A 22,910-nucleotide genomic window follows, 5' to 3' on the forward strand; every position below is an offset into this window, starting at 1 on the left:
ATTCCCTCATCATATACATAATATTCATAACCTACTCCACTTACTTAGTAAATTATGAAAATGCTCCAGTAACACAATTGCACACCCCTTTTGTTGTTTTTAATGTCTTTTCAGTTTTTCTATGTTGTGTCTAACATGAAAAAAGGTCAAAAATTCCCTGCCAAAGAACAGTGATTATGCTTTCTTCTTCTTTCCCATTTTCCTAAAGGCAGATTTGAACAGTAGCTTTTGTACTGGAAGCACTGGTGCTGAATACACCACAATGACAACATTTCATTCAAATTGCACCTCAGCCTCAAAACCTCAAAACAAAACCATCACTACTTACACAAGTAATGATGTGACCCTAACCTAGTTTGGTAACAAAAGACGCACAAAAACTTGAACAGAGGGCCACGAAGAAACCATGGTAACCATTTTACAGTATCAAGCTCACGTGGATGTTGAGCATCTCACATGAAAAAAACAAGATACAGTGGATTTATATAAGTCTATAAACCTTGATGTACTTACTTGTACCCATTATAACACACACTGATACTGCCTACACACTTTTCTCTCTGAATATAGAACACTATAGACAAGTTGTTCCTGTAAGTAATGGAGTTGTGGGTTGTCCACTTTGTGTTCTGCTATGTTCTGTGTGTTTAGCTTACAATCTGAATTCCCCACTGGGACAATAAATGGTGTTTTGTATCATGCTTTCCTGTGGTTAGGTCTACTCCAAATGCTACAGACTGCTACAGTAAAGGCAGCCAGATGGACTGATTAATTCATAGAGGAAAGGAGATGTGGTCTCACTGAACGATAAACCCTGAAATGAACTAACGTTGAATGGCTGGCTGAGTGATGGAGAGAACGGGGGAAAGAGGGAGAAAACAAAGCAAATTATCTACAGGGAAAGACTAGTAAAGACACTTAGCGAGACAGCGAGGGAACGGAGGGAAGAGAGGACAGACAAGATAGAGACAGAGGGGAGGAAATGCATGGCTGGGCATGAATAATATAGACCGCTTTCTACTCTCGTCTGTCTTCATCTCTCTGCTTCTGCTGTAACTTGGGGAACATACACACGCACAGATACACTGTTGTTGAGGTGTTTTTTGTTACTGTGCACAGAAACAGTTGCATCATATAATGTCGAAGAATAAGAAGCACACTGTGGACAGCCTCTGAGCACACATGGAGCGCTCCCTAGGGAGGTCACGAGGTTCATGTGAAACATGTAAACGACATGTTAGACTTAAATATTTAGCATCCGTGAAAGAGGTAGATTTCTTTACACAAGTGAGATGACAGGATGAAATCAGAATAAAAAGAAAATATGTCTATATATGTACTATACATAACCCTGTATATATACTAGTCATATACTAGATACATAATGCTGCACAGTGGTGGACTCGGGCAGTCAGAGGGCAGGGGTGACAAAATAAAAAGGGCACCCCATGTAGTTTTCTAGCATGTAGGGCAGCCTATATGTAAGGGCATCCATTAGTGCACTGCATCTCGATTTCTCCAATGGAAGGACACACTACATAGCATTTTCATGCACAGTGACCCATCACAGAGGGCACTTTGTCATGTTTTATCGACTATAGGGGTATCCAAGAGGGCACAGTTTTCAAAAATAGGGCTACTAAGTGGGCAGATTCATTCAACCTTTTTGTTTCTTTACATTTAAAAGCACTGTGGTTGACATGTGGTTAGGTTCAGGCACAAAAACAACTAGGTTATAGTCAGGAAAACATCATTTTTGACGCTAAAAAATGGTTTTGGTGGCACAATCACATCTGGAAACATAGCCATGTCTCTGGAAAACACAACTGCTTTTCATGGCACTGTCCATGGTGGAAAACCAGTGACAGATCGCCAAAAACACACACAAGTTTGGTGGGTAAAAAGCAGCTGTAAACACAGAAATGACTCACTAAAAAACAACCAGTTTTGTTGTTTGTTGGGCTCAAACAGAGGTCTGCAGTGATCTGCAGTTTGGTAGGTGTCTCACCAAGGTGCCACACCATCCACCAAGCCATACACCTTCGGATGACAGTCAGCTCATATACTTCATCACTTTAGGAACATTAATACTGTATGTATATAATGGACAGATGTATCCTATCATGGTTAACAGAAAAGTTTGCCAACATTTTCTTCTGGCAACTTGGTCCAACAGTGACACTGCATAATGGTGCTTTAATAAAAGACAAATGCAATGCCATATACACTACTGTATTACACATTACGGCACTAACCATTTCTAAAATGTTTTGAAAACAGTATCGCCAGCGAGACTTAAGTGAATACCAACCCTTGCTATGTATTTTTTTTTTTTCAGTACTCTGTCCACGATTCTCAAAGCTTCCTCATGGATGCTTGCTTCTACTACTACTACTGCAACCATTTTACAATGTCCCAAACTCACTTGCGTGCCATGCCAATGTCACGTCACTTCCTGTCCCTGTGTTTTCCCTCCCTTGTGATGACTTCACCTGTGTCTGATTGTCGCCCCGCCCTGATTAGCCTCACCTGTGTCTCGTTATCCTTCCCCTCACCAGAGTATCTAGTGTGTGTCTTGTTTTCTCTCAGTGCCACTTCGTCTTAGCTCCTTTTGTGTCTAGCGTTCCAGCCTTTTGTTTCCTGTTTTTTTGGCTTTAGCTTTTTAAATGACTCTTCTTTATCCCTATTGGATTTATTTGCCTCCACTGATAGTCCTCCTGCATACCAAACCTACCTTTTGACCAGTAAAAATTGTCTCCAGAGTCATGTGTTTGAGTCCACTCTCACCTGCTTCACCAGTTCTCACACAGATAATGCATTTGCAGCTTCACTAAAAAGAGTTCTCACTTTAACTGCCTTATTGATTGAGGTTCAATTTTAGTCTGGCTATATTTGCATTTGTTCGACACTGCGTCTCTTGGATACCTGTTGCTTATGGTCTGGCGCCTGGTCGCTACCTTTTTATAAAGCCCTGACCTCAGTTGAGCACTGTGGGTGTACACAGCCATAAAATAAGAAGACACACACTTCTAGTAGGTCATAAGTGATAACTAAGAGGGATTACTTCTGTATGCGTCTATACAGTGTTTTTTCAGAAACATCCTGCAGAGTATATTTAAAGCCAAAATAAAGATTAAATGATTTATTCCTCAAAAGTAGTAGCCCTAGTAGCCTGGGAGGTGAAACCCAGGGAAAAAAGTCCACTCACTCCTGTGTTTGAAGCTCATTTCTGTGAGCTTATGATGGTAACTGAAGACGAACTACAGTATCAAAATTTTTACTGACTGAAAACTTATTAGATAATGGCTTCTGGACAGTAAGGCGACACTGCTGAGAGAGATTTTTAGCGAGTAAATCAAACAGCGACTGTAAAAATTGGTCGAAATTATGCCCTTGCCTCCTTGTGGAAAAATCCTGCAAAATGAATTTGATGAGTTTACCCTCAACACTCTTTCTTTGCAGTGATCAGAGGATTTTTAGTCCCTTTAGCACTAAATATTCATTTTATACTTACACAGCTACATATGATTTAAGGGTTGCTTAAGGTTAACAATGACAGACAGAATAGGGGGGAGTATGAGGTATAAAGAAAAGGAAGAGAGGGAGTATAAAGAGGATGCTACAGGTCTGGAGTCATTATTTCCACTGGTGGCTTCAGCCAGATCAATAGACGAGGAGAGTGTGTGTGTCCAATCTCCGCTCCGTTTGGACATGTGCTTATGTGTCCTACCTCTCTAACACACACACACACACACACACACACACACAGACGGAGGCAGCCAAGCAGGCACAATGCATATGGGCAAGCAGCCAATTGCAACGGCATACTCTCTCTCTCTCTCTCTCTCTCTCTCTCACACACACACACACACACACACACACACACACACACACCGGTGTTGGCGTATTGTCCCACCAGAAATGAAGACTGAGGCCCGATAGCACTAAGAGCAGAGGACAGCCTCTGGATAGATTTCCAATACGCAACCAGAGGCTTAAGCAAGACAGAGTCACGGATAATCCTCCCTCCTTCTCCTCCTCCTCCTGTGCTCCCTCACTTCTCCCTCTATCCCTCTGGCCCTCCCTCCGACTCTGTTTCTCGCTCATTTCATCCCTTTATTCCTCTCTCTCATGGTTCCCTCTTTCCTCCCCGTTGGTTACCTCTATTTGCTCTTTTCTGTCCCTCTGTTTCCCCGCCAGCCTGTCCCTCTCCGTCTCCACGCCACACTTTTTTCTCCATCTCCCTTCGCTTTCATCTCCTCTAATGCAACCTGTCATTCGGCTCTCTTATTCCTCCTTCGATTAGCACCTCCCCTCCCCTCTGTCTCTCCCTCCATGTGTCTTATTTTGTCTCTCAGATGGTGTTTTACGTTAAAGAGCAGCTGTTGTTGAGTCACATCCTTAAGTTAAAGCCATGACACACTCCGAGGGCGCTGGTATAAACTTCTTCAATGCTGATTGGCCTTTAATCGCTCATTACACCCTCTGCTACAGCTGCTACAACCTCACTGTGACTAACACATCTTTAAACGCACATACACTGTATTCTGACCCTATACATTTGGTGTGCAGTATAGAGCCTGAAGCGCTGACAGTGTACGGCAATGCTTCACAGTCTTTTTTTCCTTTGTGATGCCTTAAAACAAAGCAATGTCTACTTCGGACTCCTCATCACAGGGTGTACGAGCTGTGAGTAGTTCAAGCGAGTGATTGCCACTTCTCAGACTGCTCTTTTGAATCACTTCTATATTTCAGAAGAAGTGAAACTATATGGTATTTCACAAGAAGGGAGTTGTAGAGCTTTTTTGTTGGAAAGAGTTGCCCACTGCTGCCGAACATGACCTTGCAGAGAACAATGAGACTGACAATTTTTTGTGAGTTTGTCACGACGATTGTCATCTGATCATTTGTTAATATAAAAGTATTGATTGTACTTAAAGTTCAGAGTACCATGACCTTTAACCTTTAAACTATACGAAAAAAGTGTTGCTACTAACAGGAGATAGAGGGAAATGAGATGGGACCATGTTCCCAAAAAACGCTGTGCTAGGTACTCAAATAAAATTAGCTTTTTGTACGTGGTTTGTACTCTTTTCTTAGCAAACAGAAGTAAAGTCAAACTGAATAACCGTGTCACTTAAAAATCTACGAAAATAAACAACGACTTAAAGAAGTATCACTGCTAGAAAGATGGTCTTTTCATAAACTTGGCTGCCTACGCAGTAGAAAGACCCAAATCATTTTGTTATTGGTGCTACATGACCAGAGAAAGCTGAGAAAAATGGCTGCGGTATATGCTTTTGCTTAAGAGGTAAAAAACAACAACACTATAAACACTCCCGCTGGTGGGTGATGTAATGCTAGCTTGTCTGTTTTGATGCAGGAAACAATATGGCAACAGACAATTGATCTCAAATTGCAGTTCAGTGGTAAGGTAAAGTATGTTTCTGAAGACAACAAATAGGCAACACAGTAACAGAAGCTTGGTTCATATTCCATCAGCACTGCCTAGTTTTACAGTTTGATCAGACTTCCGATTTTCTCCTGGGCAAAATGAGGAAGTGCAATCTGTAGTTTGAGCAACAGCCAACAGCCCAAGAGACAGCGAAAAGTTAAGAGATGAGCAGGGAGATTTGGGTGCTGGTAAGATGGAGGAAGGTTTACCACAGTTCATTCACACATACTACCCACACTGTTTTGATAGAAAGCTGGTTGAAAGTCGGGATCTCCTTAACCCCAATTCCTCTGGTAAAGTAGTGGCCAGCAGCAGAAGACTGCAGTTGAACGAATTCGAGAGACGGTGAAGTCGAGAAAGAGCATGAAAGTTAAAACACACCTGCAACAGTTTTGCCTTATTACTTTAGCTTTTCTGCCTCAGTGCTGAATAATTAAAGGTAATAACATTCTCTGTCAACCATGACAAAGAACGGTCACTGAAAAGACACACTGCGTCTTGATGTTTCTCTGTTACTCACAGATACAAACAAGCTAATAGTGGGCTCTTTATTTGTGCATGTTCACTGTCCAATATGTCCAATTTAAAGGGGCAGTTTTGGGGTGAACTGTCCCTTTAAGTTATCTCACTGTTATTGTCTCTGAGCTAAAACTGACATCATATTACATCATGTAAACAAACATTAAAAGACAAGATAGACAGTAAATTAGTCATTTAAGGTAAGAAACAGCTCATCAATGCAACATACAGAAACCTAAGCTACATGATTAGACAGAAATGTCTGATTTAGGAGCCATAGCCGTATTACACCACACAGTCCGACAAAAGCTATCCAAAGCTCCATTCCTACCTCTTCCACCTTGAGAGGAATTAAGTTAACAACTGGTTTGACTAACGGTAGATTGGTGCTTAATTGCCCAGATTTCCATCTATGTCAAGCGCACTGATCGATGGCTTAAGTCTCTTAGCTGTTTCTCTGCCCCTGCAGATTCTAATTAAAACACATTTGACATAAATACTTGTTGTTTTTATTTGCAGAAGGCAAGAACTTTGCCACATGCAGCTGATCTGATTTCACAAAAAATACGTTAAGTCCGCTTTGACTGTGTCTAACAAAATTAAGTCTACCTTAAAGGAGCAGTGTGTAGGATTTAGTGGCAACTAGCAGTGAGGACTGCAGATTTCAACCAGCTGAAACTCCTCCCATGTGCCAAGCGTGAGCTTCCTTTGGTGTTCATTGTATGTTCAGGTTTTTTTATTGGGAGTAGAATTATCCGCAGAGGTCTCTTCCTCTCCAAAACAAACAAACCAGGTGATTATAACTGGTAAAAACACTGAATAAAGTAGTTTCACATTACAAATCGATGTTTCTCTGACACTGTTCAGCTCAACACAGATGGGCTGCTAACCCCCCTGCTAATGTGTGCTCACCTTTTTTCTCTGATAAATTAAGATCTAAATGCTCAGGAGGTATTTAGCAGGAGCTGAATTATCTGCAGGGGCCTCTTCCTCTCCAAAACAAACGAACCTGGTGATTTAAACCAGTTAAAACACGGAATAAAGCACTTTCATGTTAAAAATCTGTGTTTTTTCAATGCTGTTTTGCTCGTCGCAGAGGGGCTGCTAACTATGGTGGCAGATGCAAAAACACGAATGGCCCTATCTAGAGCCAGTGTTTGGTTTGTCTGTTCTGGGGTACCATAGAAACATGGTGGACTCCATAGACGAGGACCCACTCCCTATGTACATATGAACGACTCACTCTAAGATAACAAATTAATAAACGTATTATATTCAATTTCTGCTAATATATCCTCCTAAATCCTTTGCACTGGACCTTTAAAGTCCAGCTAATGAATGGAGGACTTTTTCATGCGCTCTTGAAAAGTTGCTTGTGTTAGCATAGTGCTAAAAAGCCTCTGCAGACACATAACCTGGCAACAGCTCAATGTGAGAGGCTACATATAAAGTGATGGGTGGTTGTTGCGACATGTCTTTTGAGGTGACTTCAATAGAATCATTGAGCACATCAAGTTGAGTCATTAGCGTGAGGTGATTTGGCAGGTGGCCAAAACCCCGGGGTAACCATCGGAAACCAATTAATATCCCTAGCGGAGGTATCATGCTTCTGGCACAATGCCCACAGGGAAAATCAACTCGCTGATTACACTGCTGTAAACTGCTGCTGCAGTGTGTATGTGTGTGTGCGCGTGTGCATGGTTGTGTGTTACAAATCATTTCCCTGCTCAACATGCGACAACATGAGAAGCCACAGGTGTGCATTTGTTTCAAAGCCACATCAGGTGCTCATGCACTGTATCCAGTCATGGTTCGGGTTGTGTTTCTGCTCATCGTGTGTGCTTTTGAAAGATGCAGGCGCAACTATTCATTTGTAATAAGTATGTTGATGCAGTATAATTGGTTCATTCAGCGAACATGAGCATTGAGTGCAATCATGTGTAACATCCACTCTGTTTGAATTACAGAGTGGATGTAAAGATGGAGCTGATAATGGAAAGAAAATCTAATGTCAACCACAAAGCTGGTGTCAGCTATCAGGAACTGCAACATTATATATCAGAATATAAGCTTAGTACAGCTCAGTTTTTTTTCTGTGTGGGCAGGACTTTCTGTCCCTGAATCCCTCTGGGAGAAATTTGTCTTTTCTTTTGCCTCCATCAACAGAGAGGACAGAGGTCATGGTTGGCTAGAGAGCAGCATCTAAGGAGTTGGTAGGGCTTCATCGTCTTGGCAAACACTGTGAACTGTTGAAAGTTTTGGTTAAAGGATGGTCTCTCTAATAAGTGCGCTACATTAGCATGCCGTCATCTTTCATCTGCAGGAAACTCATTAAGTGCCTGCAATGATATCCACCTCCCTTCATCTCACCACTCCCTTTAATGAATTAAAAAAAAGAATAATATACATCACTTTAGCCTAAGAAATGTATGTCTGCAGAGATCAGCTGAACACCTGAGCTGCAACATATGAAAACAATTACTGGAGCAAAGCAGGATACCAATGGTGATACGTCAGTGCCAAAGTCCGTCTTTGGAGCTCTTCAATATCTGTCATGTAGCTGTCAATAGACAAATGAAGATGAACTGTCCGTGGTGCTGAAACCACCACCCAAGTCGACTTCAGCCTCTAATAAATTAGCTACAAATTTTACTATGACTGGGCCCAGAGTACAAGAACAAGCAGGGAGTTAAGAAGCCACTTTAGACTTTCTACTAGCTTGAAAACGACTATCAGATATATCCAGTTCTGCTATATATATGTTTCTCACTGAATCAGCTTCAAAATTCTTCTGCTGGTCCATAAATAACTGGATGGTTTAGGTCCAAGATACTTGTCAGATCTCTTGACCAGGTACAACCCTGGTTTGGGGTTACTGGTTGCTCCCAGAGTCAAAACTAAGCGTGGCGATGCTTTTAGCTTCTATGCTGCTCATATGTGGAATAAACTGCCAGAAGAGCTAAGACTTGAGACCATGCTGATTGCTTTCAAATCCAATCTAAAGACCTTCCTATTTACCATTGCTTTTGATGAATATTCCTTAAATCAAACTGATTTAACTGTTTTATTGTTTTTATCATTTGTTTCTTGTGCTTTTACCTGTGTAATCTGTAAAACACTTTGGGATCCCTTTGGGTATGAAATGTGCATGGATGGATTACTGAACAGGCCTACTGGGCACCAGCCTAGGAACCAAGTGTCAGAGGCTGCCCTACTAGCTTTTGCCTGCAAAATGTCATCCAAATTACCACGTACTGACCAGGAAGAGACTCAAAATGACCACGAAGAGCCGCAAAGGAACTGCAACGAGACACAAAATAACTACAGAAAGGGACAAACACAAAGAGACACATGATGACCAAAAAATTACCTCAAAGAGACATAAAAGGGACTACAAAGATGAGCAAAGTCACCTCAAAGAGACACAGAATGATGCATTATGACAGCAAAGACACGCAAAACACCACAAAAAGGAGGTGGAACCACCACAAAGTCTGTTCGCCTTGCTGCCATGTAGGAAAGGTGGTGGGGCCTTTTGCGTATCTGTGCCCAGGAGCCCATTGTCTCTTAGTCCACCCCTGGAAATGTGCTTTATAAATATATTTTCCTTGCCAACTGATCTGGAGAAATCTACTGTACTGTTTTGCTTTGACTTGAACAGTAAAGCCACGAGTCAAGTTTGTACCTCTGACAAACTGTGCATCTATAACCCTGTAATGCAGGATGTTGTGCACTGTGGTCTCACACTGTAAACTCACACTGAAGCTGAAACACCTTCTGCTGTGACATTTGATTTCATTTATTAGACTTTTGGATGAGATTAAGGACCAGTCACCTACAAGTCAGTGGTAATAACTTCAGAATGACTCTGGTCATCTCATGCGGAGCTGCAGGGCCACCTAATCTTAACAAGAATGTTATGTTTTCCCATGAAAAGCAACATCAAACATAAAGATGTACTTGATTCCTCAAGTTCTTCTACTCTATGTGATGACGGCGATGATGATAATCTCCATTACTCCTGTGGACAACTTGGACTGAAAGGCTCTTTCTGATAATAACAGATAAAGATGACATCATGGCAATCAAGGTAACTGTGATCTGTCTTACAGACTGTACACACACACACCTGCCCTTCATGATGATGCCATTCTGTTTATCATCAAACTACGCTTCTGCAGGTAACATCCAACCTACGATTACTTGGAGCAAACTGTTGGTGAATGTGTGCCTCGCTGCGACACAGATGCACACACACTTACATACATAGGCTACACACACACATACACCATCGCCACCCCTCTCCTCATCCCCTGTTGCTATGGAACCTGTCGCCAAGGCAGAGGTATGTGGTTGTGATGGAAGTGGTGGACGAAGACGACGACGATGATGATGATGATGGCAGTGAGGTTGATAATGGTGATCGGATAAATAGCCCTCTTTGTTGAATTACAAGCTCCGGCCGGCCATCAAGCAAAAGCGTTGCTGGGCTTTTTTGCTCTCTGCAACGTGGGTGGAAGGAGCGACGCGTAATACTGCGCAATGCAAACAGACCCTTTCCTCACCGTCAAACAAACCACAGCCCTGGATGTCGGCTCACTCTTTATTTATTTTTAAATGTTTTGCTTTTTGGCCAACACTTTAAAAAAGTCGTCACGTTAAACTTCAGTCGTGTCTCAGGCGAAACAGCCCACTGTCCTCCGCTGCCGTCCCCCCCGAAATAGCACATCATCAACCCAATTCTCAGCAGACAAATAAGTCCTGCAGGCCCTCCTACTGCCACCTGTCATCTCTATGCGATTCCTCTCTCGCGCGCGCTGCTATTAAGGAGCCCTGCAGACACGAAAACTTGGATTAAAACGTGACAAATGCAACTATTGATTATAGGAGATGGGAGGATCGATGGTGATCGAGCGCGCGTATCGGTGGGCGCTGCTCATCTCCTGCTCCTTAGCGACCACTGTGTGTTCATTTCTGACATATGGCCAGAGCTATATGTGCAGTTTTCCACAATAAATAAATAAATAAAAATTAAAAAGCCCTGGGGAGGCAGGATCTGCCAGATAATTTGTCCACACACGCTTTTGCTGTCATTTTCTGCTGTCTAAAGCAATAACTCCCCGAGTACAACTGCCTGTAGGCTAGATATGACCACAGCCCACCTATTATGCCACAGTTCACCCATGGACAGGCCTGTCAAACCTACAAGTGTGGACTAAACCAAGCAAGCAAAAAAGGCCTCATCCATATCTGCTACCTGCAGCCCTGTTGCGTGATTATGGCACAAGTTCACTCTGTGCACAAACTGCACATAGCAGACCAAATAAACAAAACTGCACACAGAGGGAAAGTGGAGGAACTGCATCTGTCCATCTGTTGAAAACGAGGAGCGCTAACACCCCTTTTCCTTTTTTCCCCCTCCACCTCCCTCCCTTCTCTCCACCTCCTCCTCCTCGTTCCCCATCCCATCCCCATTTCGAGATCATCATACCTCTCTTACTCCCTCCCTCCCTCCCTCCCTCGTTCCCTCACTCCCTTCCCTCTCTCATGCACAGTTACAAGATGTTTGCCAGTTATAAATAAAAAAGACACCACATACCTTGATGGTTCTCAAGGGTGTCCTCCGGGATGTACATGTTTTTGCTTTCATTTACCATAAATGTAGTCCGGCGTTATCCCTATAGGTGAATGGAAGAGACACGGAGAGGGGGAAAAAAGCTGGAGAGGCGGAGGGAAAATAACGAGGAAAAAAAGCCCCCCAAAAATAAAGAAATTAAAAGAGGGGAAAAAAGAAGAAAGAACTGTCTGGCACGGACAGTCTTGGGTATTCCGTTATTTTTTGTTTATGGGGAGGGTTTCTTCGGATGGAGTGAATATTACCTAATCCCCATGATGGAGGTGAAGGCGAGAAAAAAGAGGGAGCTTTCGGCGGAACCGGTTGGGAAAACGCACCGGTGCATCTCTCGGTACATCCGGGCCCTAGGCGAGAAACATGAGACCAGCACCGCGTTCAATTCAATTCACACCTCGCTCTCCTTCTCTCCTGTTTCTTTCTCTCCTCTCCCTTGTTGTCTTGAAAGAAAAATAAGGTTTCAAAAGGTTACAAAGCACGGGCGCTGTCAGTGACGGTCGCAATGGAAGTGCGCAAAAGACGCATTCGTGCGCATCTTCAGCAGCGTGTCAAAATGTGAGAGGATGAAGAAGAGGAGGTGGAGGTGGTGGTGGAGGAAGAGAAGGAGGAGGAAGAGAAGAGGAGAAAAATTAGAAAATGAGAAGAGTGTAAATATTCCATCACGGGTAGCACGGGGTTAAATCTCCCAATAGGTTGTCGGTTATTCCACGTATCTATAGCAGAGTCCCCCCAAAAAACAGAAGCCAGGCCGTCCTGTCTCATCCGGAGACGGGTTGCTCTGTCCTGATCCAGTCCATGATGGTCCGGCGGTGTGTCTGTCAGTCAGTCTGTGTGCCTGTCTGTCTGCTTGCCTGCCCGCCTGTCTGTCTGTCTGCCTGTGTCTCACTGATCGGGAGTTAGAGCTCTCTCTTCTCTCTGCCTCTGCTGCCCCTGCAGCTCAGCTCTGCAGTGATACCGAGAGAGAGTCAGAGAGAGAGAGAGAGGGGTAGCCCCCCCTCCCCGCGCATGTAGACGCTTTGACTGTTTCCAGATGTGTGTGTGTGTGTGTGTGTGTGTGTGTGTGTGTGTGTGTGTGCCCCAGAGAGAAATAAGGAGGGAGGGAGACTGTACAGGCAACAGTGGAGAACCAGCGGCTGGTATCCAGATGATGATGATGATGGAGATGATGAAGACAAAGATGATGATGTTGATGAAGTGTGTGTGTGTGTGTGTGTGTGTGTAAGGAGACGAGAGCCTGGGAGAGCTCTCAACATTTTAAAGGAGTACTTCACCCACAGAACGGTCATTTGTACATCCATAACTCACCCTGTGTTACATTATTTAACCCATAAAGAAAACTTTGTCTTCCTCACAAGTTTGCACGGTGAGCAAAGAATCCAAAAACACAGAAAATTCTCGATTAACTGGAGCACAATGGGAGCTATGTTTAACAACAGCAAAACTCTATCAAACATTTTCTTACAAACTCGTGCAGTGAAATCCAGTCGAATGCTCAGTACTCCCCAAACATGCATTTTTGCAAAAACCTTACTATTTAAAACACTTCTATGTACAAGTAAAGTGTCTTGGCAAGGGCACTGAGCAGAGTTCAAGCACACGAGCTTGCCCAGGCATGCTACTCATATGTGGAAGTGTTATAAATTGTAAGGTTTTAGCAAAAAATGCATGTGATCTGGAAGCACTGAGCATTCAACTGGATAAATGAGACTTGGATTATACTGCACGAGTTGTGTGAGTTCTTGTTGTTAAGCATGGCTCCCATTTTGTTCCAGTTAATCAAGAATTTTCTCTGTTTTTGGATTCTTCGTTCACCGTGCAAACATGCGAGAAACCCTGTCTTCTAGAAATTACATTTGTATGGTAGCTTTGCAGAAATGTAACCGCTGCCTGTATTATGTTCAGAGTAGTTTCTTTGAGGTAAGACATGGACAGACATAGAAGGTTGGTAGTTGCATTCAGATTCTTTTCTTAGGTTTAGGTGACAAAAGCACTTTGGTTGAGTTAAGGGAAAGACTTTGGTTTCGGTTACATTTTTCAGATGAATGCAAGAGCAAAGACTCCTGTCCTGGGTTTAGACAACAAATGCACTTTGGGTAAGGGCCGAGTAAAATTGGGATTTCAGTTAAATGTTAACAAAAAAGTAATAAAAGCATAATGGAAAGCACTGTGGTGCAGTGGTTAGCATTGTTGCCTCACAGTAAGAGAATTCCTGTTTTGAACCCAGGGTGTGGGAACCCTTTTGTGTGGAATACACATGTTCTCCCCGTGTCAGCCTGGGTTTTCTCCAGGTACTCCTGCTTCCTCCCACAGTCCAAAGACACACAGGGTAGCTTAATTGGTGGCTCTAAATTGTCCGTAGGTGTAAATGGTTGTCTGTCTCTATGTGTCAGCCCTGCAATAGTCTGGCGATCTGTCCGGGGTGTACCCTGCCTCTCGCCCAATGTCAGCTGGAATAGGCTCCAGCACCCTGTGACCCCCAACAGGATAAGCAGTTATGGAAAATGAATGAATGAAATTTTGCTGATACATTTAGTTTCACATTTTTGCAACTTGCCAGATACGTTTATGAGCAACCTTTCCTTATTTTGTTGACGGAAAATGTGATTTGCCTGGCATTACATTGAACTCAAAAACGTATTTTCTGTTTTAAATTAACTGAATAAAAGCGGAATTTCTAGGAAACAGGGCTGATCGGATAAGACTGGGATTATACTGCACGCTGTGTGAGAGTTTGTGAACAGATGTTTTGGTATAGTTTTACTGTTGTTAAATGGGGTCCCCATTTTACCCCAATTCATCAAGAATTTTTTCTGGTTTTTGCATTTTCATTCATGGCGCACGCATGTGAGGAAAAACAAAGATTTCTTCCCGAATTCAGGGTAACAGTAGACTAATTGAAATACAGATGTTCATTTCGTGAACCTGCATGTCAGACAGGAGCAGGAGGAAATAAAGAGAAAGTGTGCCTGTGTGTGTGTGTGTGTGTGTGTGTGTGTGTGTGTGGGTGTGTGTGTGTGTGTGTGCGAGAGAGTGAGAAGGTTGGAGGAGGGACAATGATCCATAGCAGGCTCAAGCCTTGCATAGACTCTAATTTCTGCAAGAGGAACCAGAGATTGGAGATGTTGTACCTACATCTGATTCACCCATCGTCCCTACACATCTGGACTGCTTCAGACCTGTTCTTTTCTTTGGCCAAGGCTGTGTTTACACACACACACAGTAAAAATCTGTTTTTTCAGCTCTTTTATGAGTCAAGCTCTGATCTTTTCATGGCTCTCCTAAACAGAAAGAAACCGCAAGGAAGCGGATTTTCAGATCTCTGGATGCTGTGTAAATACAGACTCAAATCTCATGAAGTAGACGGGTTCAGGAAGGTCGCCGCACAAAGACTGAACCTTTTTTATCTAGAGGACAATGAAATGATTTTTAGAATTCAATTATGTTTTTCTTCTGTTTGCCCTCGGGACAGTGAAGTTTGTTTCGACATCATTCTCCATGGCCAGCAACAAATTGGTCCTGGCCCCTCAAGCACACAAAGTCATTTTCTGGAGACATGGGTCCATTTTCTTAGGTAACACAACAATGAAATGGAACTCATTTGGGAGTCAAATGTCAAACACAGTCAACAACATCAGCTCTTAACTAAATAGCTCTGGACCAGGCTTTGATGCCACTGAGTCAGCTTGGCTCTAAAGCTCCTGCTGAGGCTTTTGGACAGAGCTACTCGCGCAAAAATACACGTCGGTTCTTAAATTGAGCTGTTTTCTTAAAAGCTCTCCACAGGCAGCTTGATATAAAAGATAAAAAGAGAGAGACATTTTTTTCCATTATCTACTCAGTCTTTAGAAGGATCTTGACCTTATTTTGAAAAGCAGTTCCTGTCTTTTTTATGTCTGTATCCACAAAACACAAAGTTTGTCCCAATATTTCACATTAAAGGATGATTTTTAAATGTCAGACGGGTATAAAAAGGCATGGCAACGCTTCACAAAACAGATAATTCAGGCTCAATAATCCATCAGGATGTAAGCTACTGAGCAGCATTTTAAGATTCTAATTATGGTACAGCCCATGCCATGTAATTGTATTTGACACTGAATACGAACTTCACAATGTGCAGGCCTCATGTCAATCTCACTGCAGGCTATAATCAGGAGGTGAATCTGATGACTCAACCCAGTCTGTATTCATTTGTTCAGTGCCATAGCACAAAATCCCCACCCACCATCCTGTAATAGAATAAAGCTTTTTGTCTGCATGTGTCACTTGAGACATAGTAAAGACAGGGAGACAGCTGATTAATGATTCTATTGATGACATTTGACAGATGAATTGTCTATTTTTGAACAATATACAGTGTTTTGTGATGCAGATGGTACGTTAATATACTGTACACTGATCAGCCACTGCATTAAAACCACTGACAGGTAAAGTGAATAACACTGGTGCAATGTTCTGCTGGGAAACCTTGAGTCCTGGCCTTTGTGTGGATGCCACTTCACATGTTCCACCTAAACACTCTTGCAGACCAAGTACACCCGCTCATGGCAACGACTCCCAAGCTTCATTAGCAGGGCAATGCGCCATGCCACACCACAAAAACTGCTCCGTGTTACCTCTCTCAGTGGCAGCTTACTGGCTCCGAACCGTAGTTGGGAACATGCTGGCTTAGTAACATTAATTTTAGCTTGGCTCATATTAGCTGGTAACCATAGCTTCTAGTAGGCCAGACCACTCTGTAGAAGGAAGGAAGGAAACAAGAAACCTGCCTTCTCATGAGGTTGAACAGTAGCCCTGAGCTTATCTAGATACTTAATTCTACTGCTATCATCACTCTTTGCCACCTGCTTACTTCACCATGACACCCCCGAGAGAGCTGCTTCCCTACACACACACACTGAAGCACACCCTCACAGGTTACCCACAAGGCCACCACCCTTAAAGGGGAAAAAAAAAGGTGAGCCGGTAACATCAGGAATAGCTCAAGGAAAGTGACAAGTGTGGACCTGGCCTCCATATTCCCATGACAATCTGATCAAGCATCCAGGACTCAGTGTATCCACTGCCAACATCCTGGTGCCAGACACAACAGAATCAACAAGTCAGAGCCAAGGCAGATCCAAGAAGGTCCCACCAAGGGTACTGGATGCTCAATCAGACTGTGATCTCTGGACTTTGGAGGCCAGATTGATGCCTTGACCTCTTTGTCATGTTCCTAGGGCCATTCCTGAGCTGTTTTTGTGGTGTGGCGTGGCACATTGTCCACTGCCGTCAGGGAGTACCGTTAGCATAGGAGGGTGTACTTGGTCTGCAACAGTGTTTGGGTGGGTGATACATTTAAGTGGCATCCACATGAATGCCACGACCCAAGGTTTCCTAGCAGAACATTGCATTGTAACAAGATGATCAATATTATTCACTTTACCTGTCAATGGTTTTAATGTTTTTGTTGGTCAAGGTATATTCAGAGGAAAACTAAGGATTGGTGTATACCTGTGCTGATGAATGGCTGAAAACATATCCTCAATGAATAAATGTTGCAGACATTTGTAGAGTTTTTAGTTTTTTCTCATTATTGCTTGTTTTGTGAAATATTGGATACTTTTCCCTCTTTGGGCCTCATGCTGTCATTGAAATGAAACCCTCTGGGAAGTTGAGAGGGGAAATCACTCTTTGCTGGAAGTGCTAACAAATCAGAGACACCAAAACATGCAGCCCAGTCGCCAAAAGAAAATGTTGGCATTGTGCATTTCTGCAAACCACAGATATGTTACATTTGTAGTTTTCATAGGTATCATATCAACATTTCCAAAGTAACAGAGTTTTGATCACATGTATATGAGCTGAAGGGATGATGGATGGCGTGACACCAAGGCAAGATAGCTGCCAAATTGCAGACCACTGTTTGAGACCAACAAACAACAAAACAAGTTGCTTTTTAGTATGTGTATTTTAAGCCAAAACATGCTCTCTTTCTAACCATAACCAAGTGTTTTTTGTACCTAAACATAACCACACATTAACCTTAGAGCTGTTGAAAGATAAAGAAATGTAAAGTTTCAACATATCTGCTACATACATGTAATAATATACAAATGTTACATATCCTTGCATTACAGGCTGGTAACTGGAAACTACGGCTGTTAGATACATAAAGTGGAGTAAAAAGTACAAATTTCCACCAGAAATGTGGTAGAGTGGTTTCAGAATGAAGCAGTGCATAAAAGCTGAACGCTACACTCAAGTATAGCACTTGAGAAAATGTACTTATTTTCTTTCCACTGCTGCAGATGCCTGACTGATCAGCCCTGTGACGATAGTAAGACAGATGGACACTGAGTTTCATAATGTCGGTCTGACTCCCTTTCACTCTCTTGCCAAAGCAGCCTCTGTTTGATTACACTGGCCAATGAATGGACGGACAGAGGGAAGAAAGGACTGAGAGAAGGAAGAACGGATGGAGGGCAGGTCGTGGGAACAGACACTTGTGCCCAGGGGACGCACAAACACACAGACTCACATACACAAAATGTCCTCTGTAATCCAGCCTGCACATGGAATATCTGTTCTATTTACGACTGATCTATATTTGCAGTTCCCAACCCCCTTTGTATGTGTGTGAGTGTTGGTCTCTGGGAATCTCTGCACAGACAAACACAGTCAAATGCTGATATCTCATGTGGGAAACCAACAATCTGTTGGTCGGTCAAAAGGAAATCCCCTCCTGACAGAGAGCTACTTTATTCAGCTGGGCAATGTGAGTTTAAGGTTTTAGACCTTTGTTAATTAAATAATAATCTGATAGATTAATACACTGAATATGAATGTAAAGCTTTCTCTTGGGGTCCATTTTATACTCAAATGAAGGCCATAAAGACTTTTTAAATGCTGCTTTTAACAAGTTAATTCTGGTAATGTGTGTGCATTGGCATTTACATAATGCACCTTGTCTCTGTTTTCCTCAAAATGAATAAGCAATAAAAGTAAAGATGAGGGGGATAAAATGAAATGCAATATGAAATTAAACATTTTGAAACATTAACTACCAAAGTAATCTTTTTTTTTTCTGTATCAAATTTGTATTTTTATATAAAGTTTATGTCACTGTTTGTTATTGAGATTTTTTTACCTAGAAGAATTCAAAAAGAAATGAGGATTTTAGAATCACCTTAAAGATTTTTTATGTAACTCGCCCATTTACATTTTACTAAGGCTTACAGTTATGCATATTTAAGGGCAGTGCAGCTTGAGTAACAGGCTGTCTGCAAAACGTTGCTACAGATAGAACAGAATAATTTCCACCAGGGTGGAAAATTGTCTTCGGCTCACCAACATACAGGACGTAGCATAGCATAACACATAACAGAGCTAAAATATGAACAAAGCCAAAACACAAGATAAAAATTCATATAGATACATTTTTAAAAGATGAATAAATAAAATAAAATACAGTGCTATAAAAGTACGGTAGAGCAGTTCATGTCATTATCAGTGGTTTAGTCACTTAGTAGAGTTAAGGATGCTAATAGCACTGGGGACAAAGGACTTTTTAAAAGCCCCTTTAGCCAGAGGAACTCTGTAGCGCCTCCCAGACTTCAAGAGCTCAAACTGGCTGAAGAGAGGATGGGAGCTATCTGCCAGGATTCTCCTCACTTTCCTCCTTGTCCTCTCAGTGTAGAGATGGGTCAGAGGCTTTTGGGGTTTTCCCACTATTTTGCTCGCCATTGACACAATCCTATTTAGTCTATGCTTACATTTTGAGCTTAGGTGACCAAACCAAACAGAAAGATGATAGGTGAGAACACTCTCAACATGAGTGGTGTACACAAGCTCCAGGATCTCAGGACTGACACCAAGGCTGCTTGTACCCAGATATTTAAATTTTTCTACGGTTTCAACATGTTGGCCATCCAGTGAAACTGGTTCAGTTGTCAGATCCTGTTTTGAGCAGAAAGTTACCTCCTTTGTTTTAGCCACACTGATTTCCAGCTGGCTGCTGTGACACCATGCTTCCAGGTCCTTAATATGGGCCACATAGGGAGCCTCACCACAAGGGTCATTTTCCTGCAGCAAGCCTACTAAGGCCATATCATCTGCGTACTTTATCAATTTAAATTTACAATCATTGATAGCAAATTCATTGTTAAAGAGCGAAAAAAGTACAGGAGAGATAGCGCTGCCTAGCGTGCTTAGAATAAGCTCACCAGACAGAGTGGTGTTTGCATACACCCTCTGAGGGCGGCTAGACAAGAAGTCCCTGATCCATAGTACGAGGTCCCTATCAATATGTAGCTCCACCAGCCTTTTCAGTAAAATAGATAGCCTCATAGAGTTAAAGGCTGCACTGAAGTCAACGAATAAGACCCTAGCATACCCTTTGGGCAGTGAGAGCTGCTTTGACACTGAATCTGTTAGGATCAGAACAGCATCATCTGTGCCTCTGTTGCTCTTATAGGCAAATTGGAGCGGATCTAACTCACTGGCCACTGTGGTGGTCAGAATATCGACTACAACTCTCTCCATGCTTTTACACAGGTCAGAAGTTATAGCAATTGGCCGGAAATCTTCAGGAATATTTGCACCTGGCTTTTTAGGTATGGGCCTTATCATTGAATATTTCCAGGATTTAGAATCCACGCCTCGCCCCTCCACAGCTCCACTCTTTTATCCAAATATGGTCACTTCTGGCTCGAAAAACCCAAGATGACAACGGCCACCTTGAGTTTTTGGAGGGGAGGCCCCGTTCATTCCCGTGAAGGATTCTTAGCAGTGCATGAAGCAAAAATGTTCAACTGCCGGATATAAAATCGATGATCGACACCGCTTTTGCATCATTGGGCCCATAGAGCAGGCACACTAGAGACTTCTACTGGCCGAGCTGACTTCTTCCAGTGTAGTGCTCCGATAACTTGAATTGGGATAAAATGGTTTAATCGTGCGGCTCTTCTAGACCTCCAAATGTTGTTGGTCAGAGTGGATCAAATCCTAATACTAAAAGGAGTCATTTTGTAAGGGCTGTGACGCTCAAAAAATCTATCCACTGATTTACAGACAACTCTTTCCCAATGTAAATCTATGGGAAAAGGTTTTTTCGAGCCCAACAGCGCTGGGAAGTTGTAATTCCCCTGTTTGGCCACTACAAAAAATTGGCTCCAAGCCCACTGCATTTCCTGGGGGCCTGCTTCAAAACAGGAGTGCACAAACCAATGGGTGACATCACAGGAGCTACTGCCATTATTTTATACAGTCCACGGTCTTGGTGCTGTTTGGCATGTCGCACAACTTTGGTTTTTTGTGTCTTCATTCGATATATTTTGTCACACTGGACATAAGGAAACTGTTTTAAAATTAGGCCTATACAGAGACAGATGCAAACTTCACAAGGCCCCAGATGTTACCTGTTGAAGAGTAAAGCATGTGCACGATGTTGCAAAGGCCCACATAAAAGAGGACCCAATGAGAAATAAAATCTCTCCACCTCGAGCCATGATGGACCCATATTGGATGCTCCAGGCAGGCCATCTATCACCCATTCACTACATCCCTTATGTCTGTCCCTATGGGTGGCTTTAGCAGGACAACTGAAATTATGCAACGTATCCCCTATGTAAATTATAGATCTGTTTCACACCAATTATACTGTACAGTCCCCTGACTGTGTGCACACAGAGAATAATAATTAAACAAGCCTCACTTGATACAGGATAATGACTTTGCTTAAAGACATTCATTCAAAACTTGTAAAATTGACTTTATTGTTTCTTTCCTGTTCCATTGCAGTACGATGACAATTACACAACTTGTTCCAAGATCTCTCATCTATTAAAAAAATGCGTATCTGTCGTAAAAAAAAAGTGCAAGTGCCTGCAGAGGTGGACATTTTTTCCAGTGTGGAAACAGAAATTACAATGCCCACCTCCCCAGAACAATGCCTTCTGGCTACATCTCATTATCCTTCCCGCCTGTGGGCCAATCATCAGCATCTCTTGGCCTACCCCCACCAATCAGAGTCGAGCACTCAATTTGACTGAATGGTTATTGACAGTATTGATCTGCTGATGTATAACTCATTAGCCTCATCACTGACAAACATGCGTCCTGTGAAAAAAAGATAGATACCAAGACAAATAGACATATGTGCTTTAAAACACACACAGACACAGACAATACACTACTGACAGCGTAATAGACACACTGGCCCATGCTGATTCCCAAAGCAGCTTTTTTTAATATTAATGGAGTGGTGGACGTGTCATAATCTGACCTGGGTGTGCTTCATTCGCGTCTAAGTTGTTTGAAGTGTTCAAAGCAGATGTTTCTATGCAGTCCTGCATAAACTGAGCGAGCTTTTGGATGGTCGTTGTTTTTCTCAAGGACACTCTGACATGGCTGCTGATGGATGCACACCAGCTGTTGTACACCTCTGTGACAGTATAAATCTAATTACTGAAACAACCACAGTGCACAACAGGGGAAAGGATGAGTGCATGTTTTATATATATAATACTAAACACTGGCAATTTAGTGATAAAGGACAAACCCATGTATGGATCCATCAGTGGTTGTAACTCTAATGAAGTGAGTGATTATACACAAAGTAACCTGCTATAAAATGCATTCAGAATAAAGGGACTTATGTGTATCCACTTGAGGAGGTGGCTACGGTCCCTTAAGTACCCTTGAAACAGAACAGGATGTGTTGAACTGAATATGGAGATTTGCTTTCAGGTGATACAGCGGATATTGTTCAATATGGGTATGGCTGGTATGGATTTCAAGAATTTACAGTCTTGAAAGTCTTGTATCACTTACTGTTCTGTCCTTGAGTATTAATTTCAGGAAGGATGTGTCTTAATTTCTGAACCCTGGAGCTGGGGTATTGTAAACTGTAGCTAAAATACTGCATCTGAAATAACCGAGGAACAAGAGGAATATGTTTCTTTACACAACAACATCGAGGCAAAGGTAGAGCTGCAATGATTAAATAACTAGTCATCAACTATTAAATGAATTGCAACCTAATTTTATAATCGATCAATCGGTTTGAGTAATTTTCTAGGACAAAAAAAAAATTAAATTCTTGGATTCTTGCGTCTTAAATGTGAAAAATTTCTGGTTTCTTTACTCCTCCACGACAATAAACTGAATATCTTTGGGTTGTGGACAAAACAAAACATTTGAGGATGTCATCTTGGGCTTTTGGAAACACTGATCGACATTTTTCACCATTTGTTGACATTTTAGAGACCCAAAAAAATCATACGTTATTCGAGAAGAAAATCAATAGATTAATCAACAATGAAA

General features: G+C 42.3%; 1 protein-coding gene across 6 annotated transcripts in view; it reads right to left on the bottom strand.

Moving 5' to 3' along the window:
- Positions 1-22,910, bottom strand: part of cacna1c (calcium channel, voltage-dependent, L type, alpha 1C subunit) — a 300,165-nt gene that overhangs the window by 269,580 nt on the left and 7,675 nt on the right. For 5 of the 6 annotated variants that reach the window (XM_078165243.1, XM_078165244.1, XM_078165242.1 and 2 more), the window contains exon 1: positions 11,574-12,562. The exons of the other annotated variant lie outside the window; for it this stretch is intronic. In XM_078165243.1, the coding sequence (XP_078021369.1) occupies positions 11,574-11,631 (58 nt within the window). In that variant the 5' untranslated portion in view covers positions 11,632-12,562. Of the gene's footprint in view, positions 1-11,573; positions 12,563-22,910 lie in introns of those variants that run through there. 6 annotated transcript variants of the gene reach the window in all.

Source organism: Epinephelus lanceolatus, chromosome 23 (genome assembly GCF_041903045.1).
Source record: "Epinephelus lanceolatus isolate andai-2023 chromosome 23, ASM4190304v1, whole genome shotgun sequence".
In the NCBI taxonomy this organism is placed as follows: Eukaryota; Metazoa; Chordata; class Actinopteri; order Perciformes; family Serranidae; genus Epinephelus; species Epinephelus lanceolatus.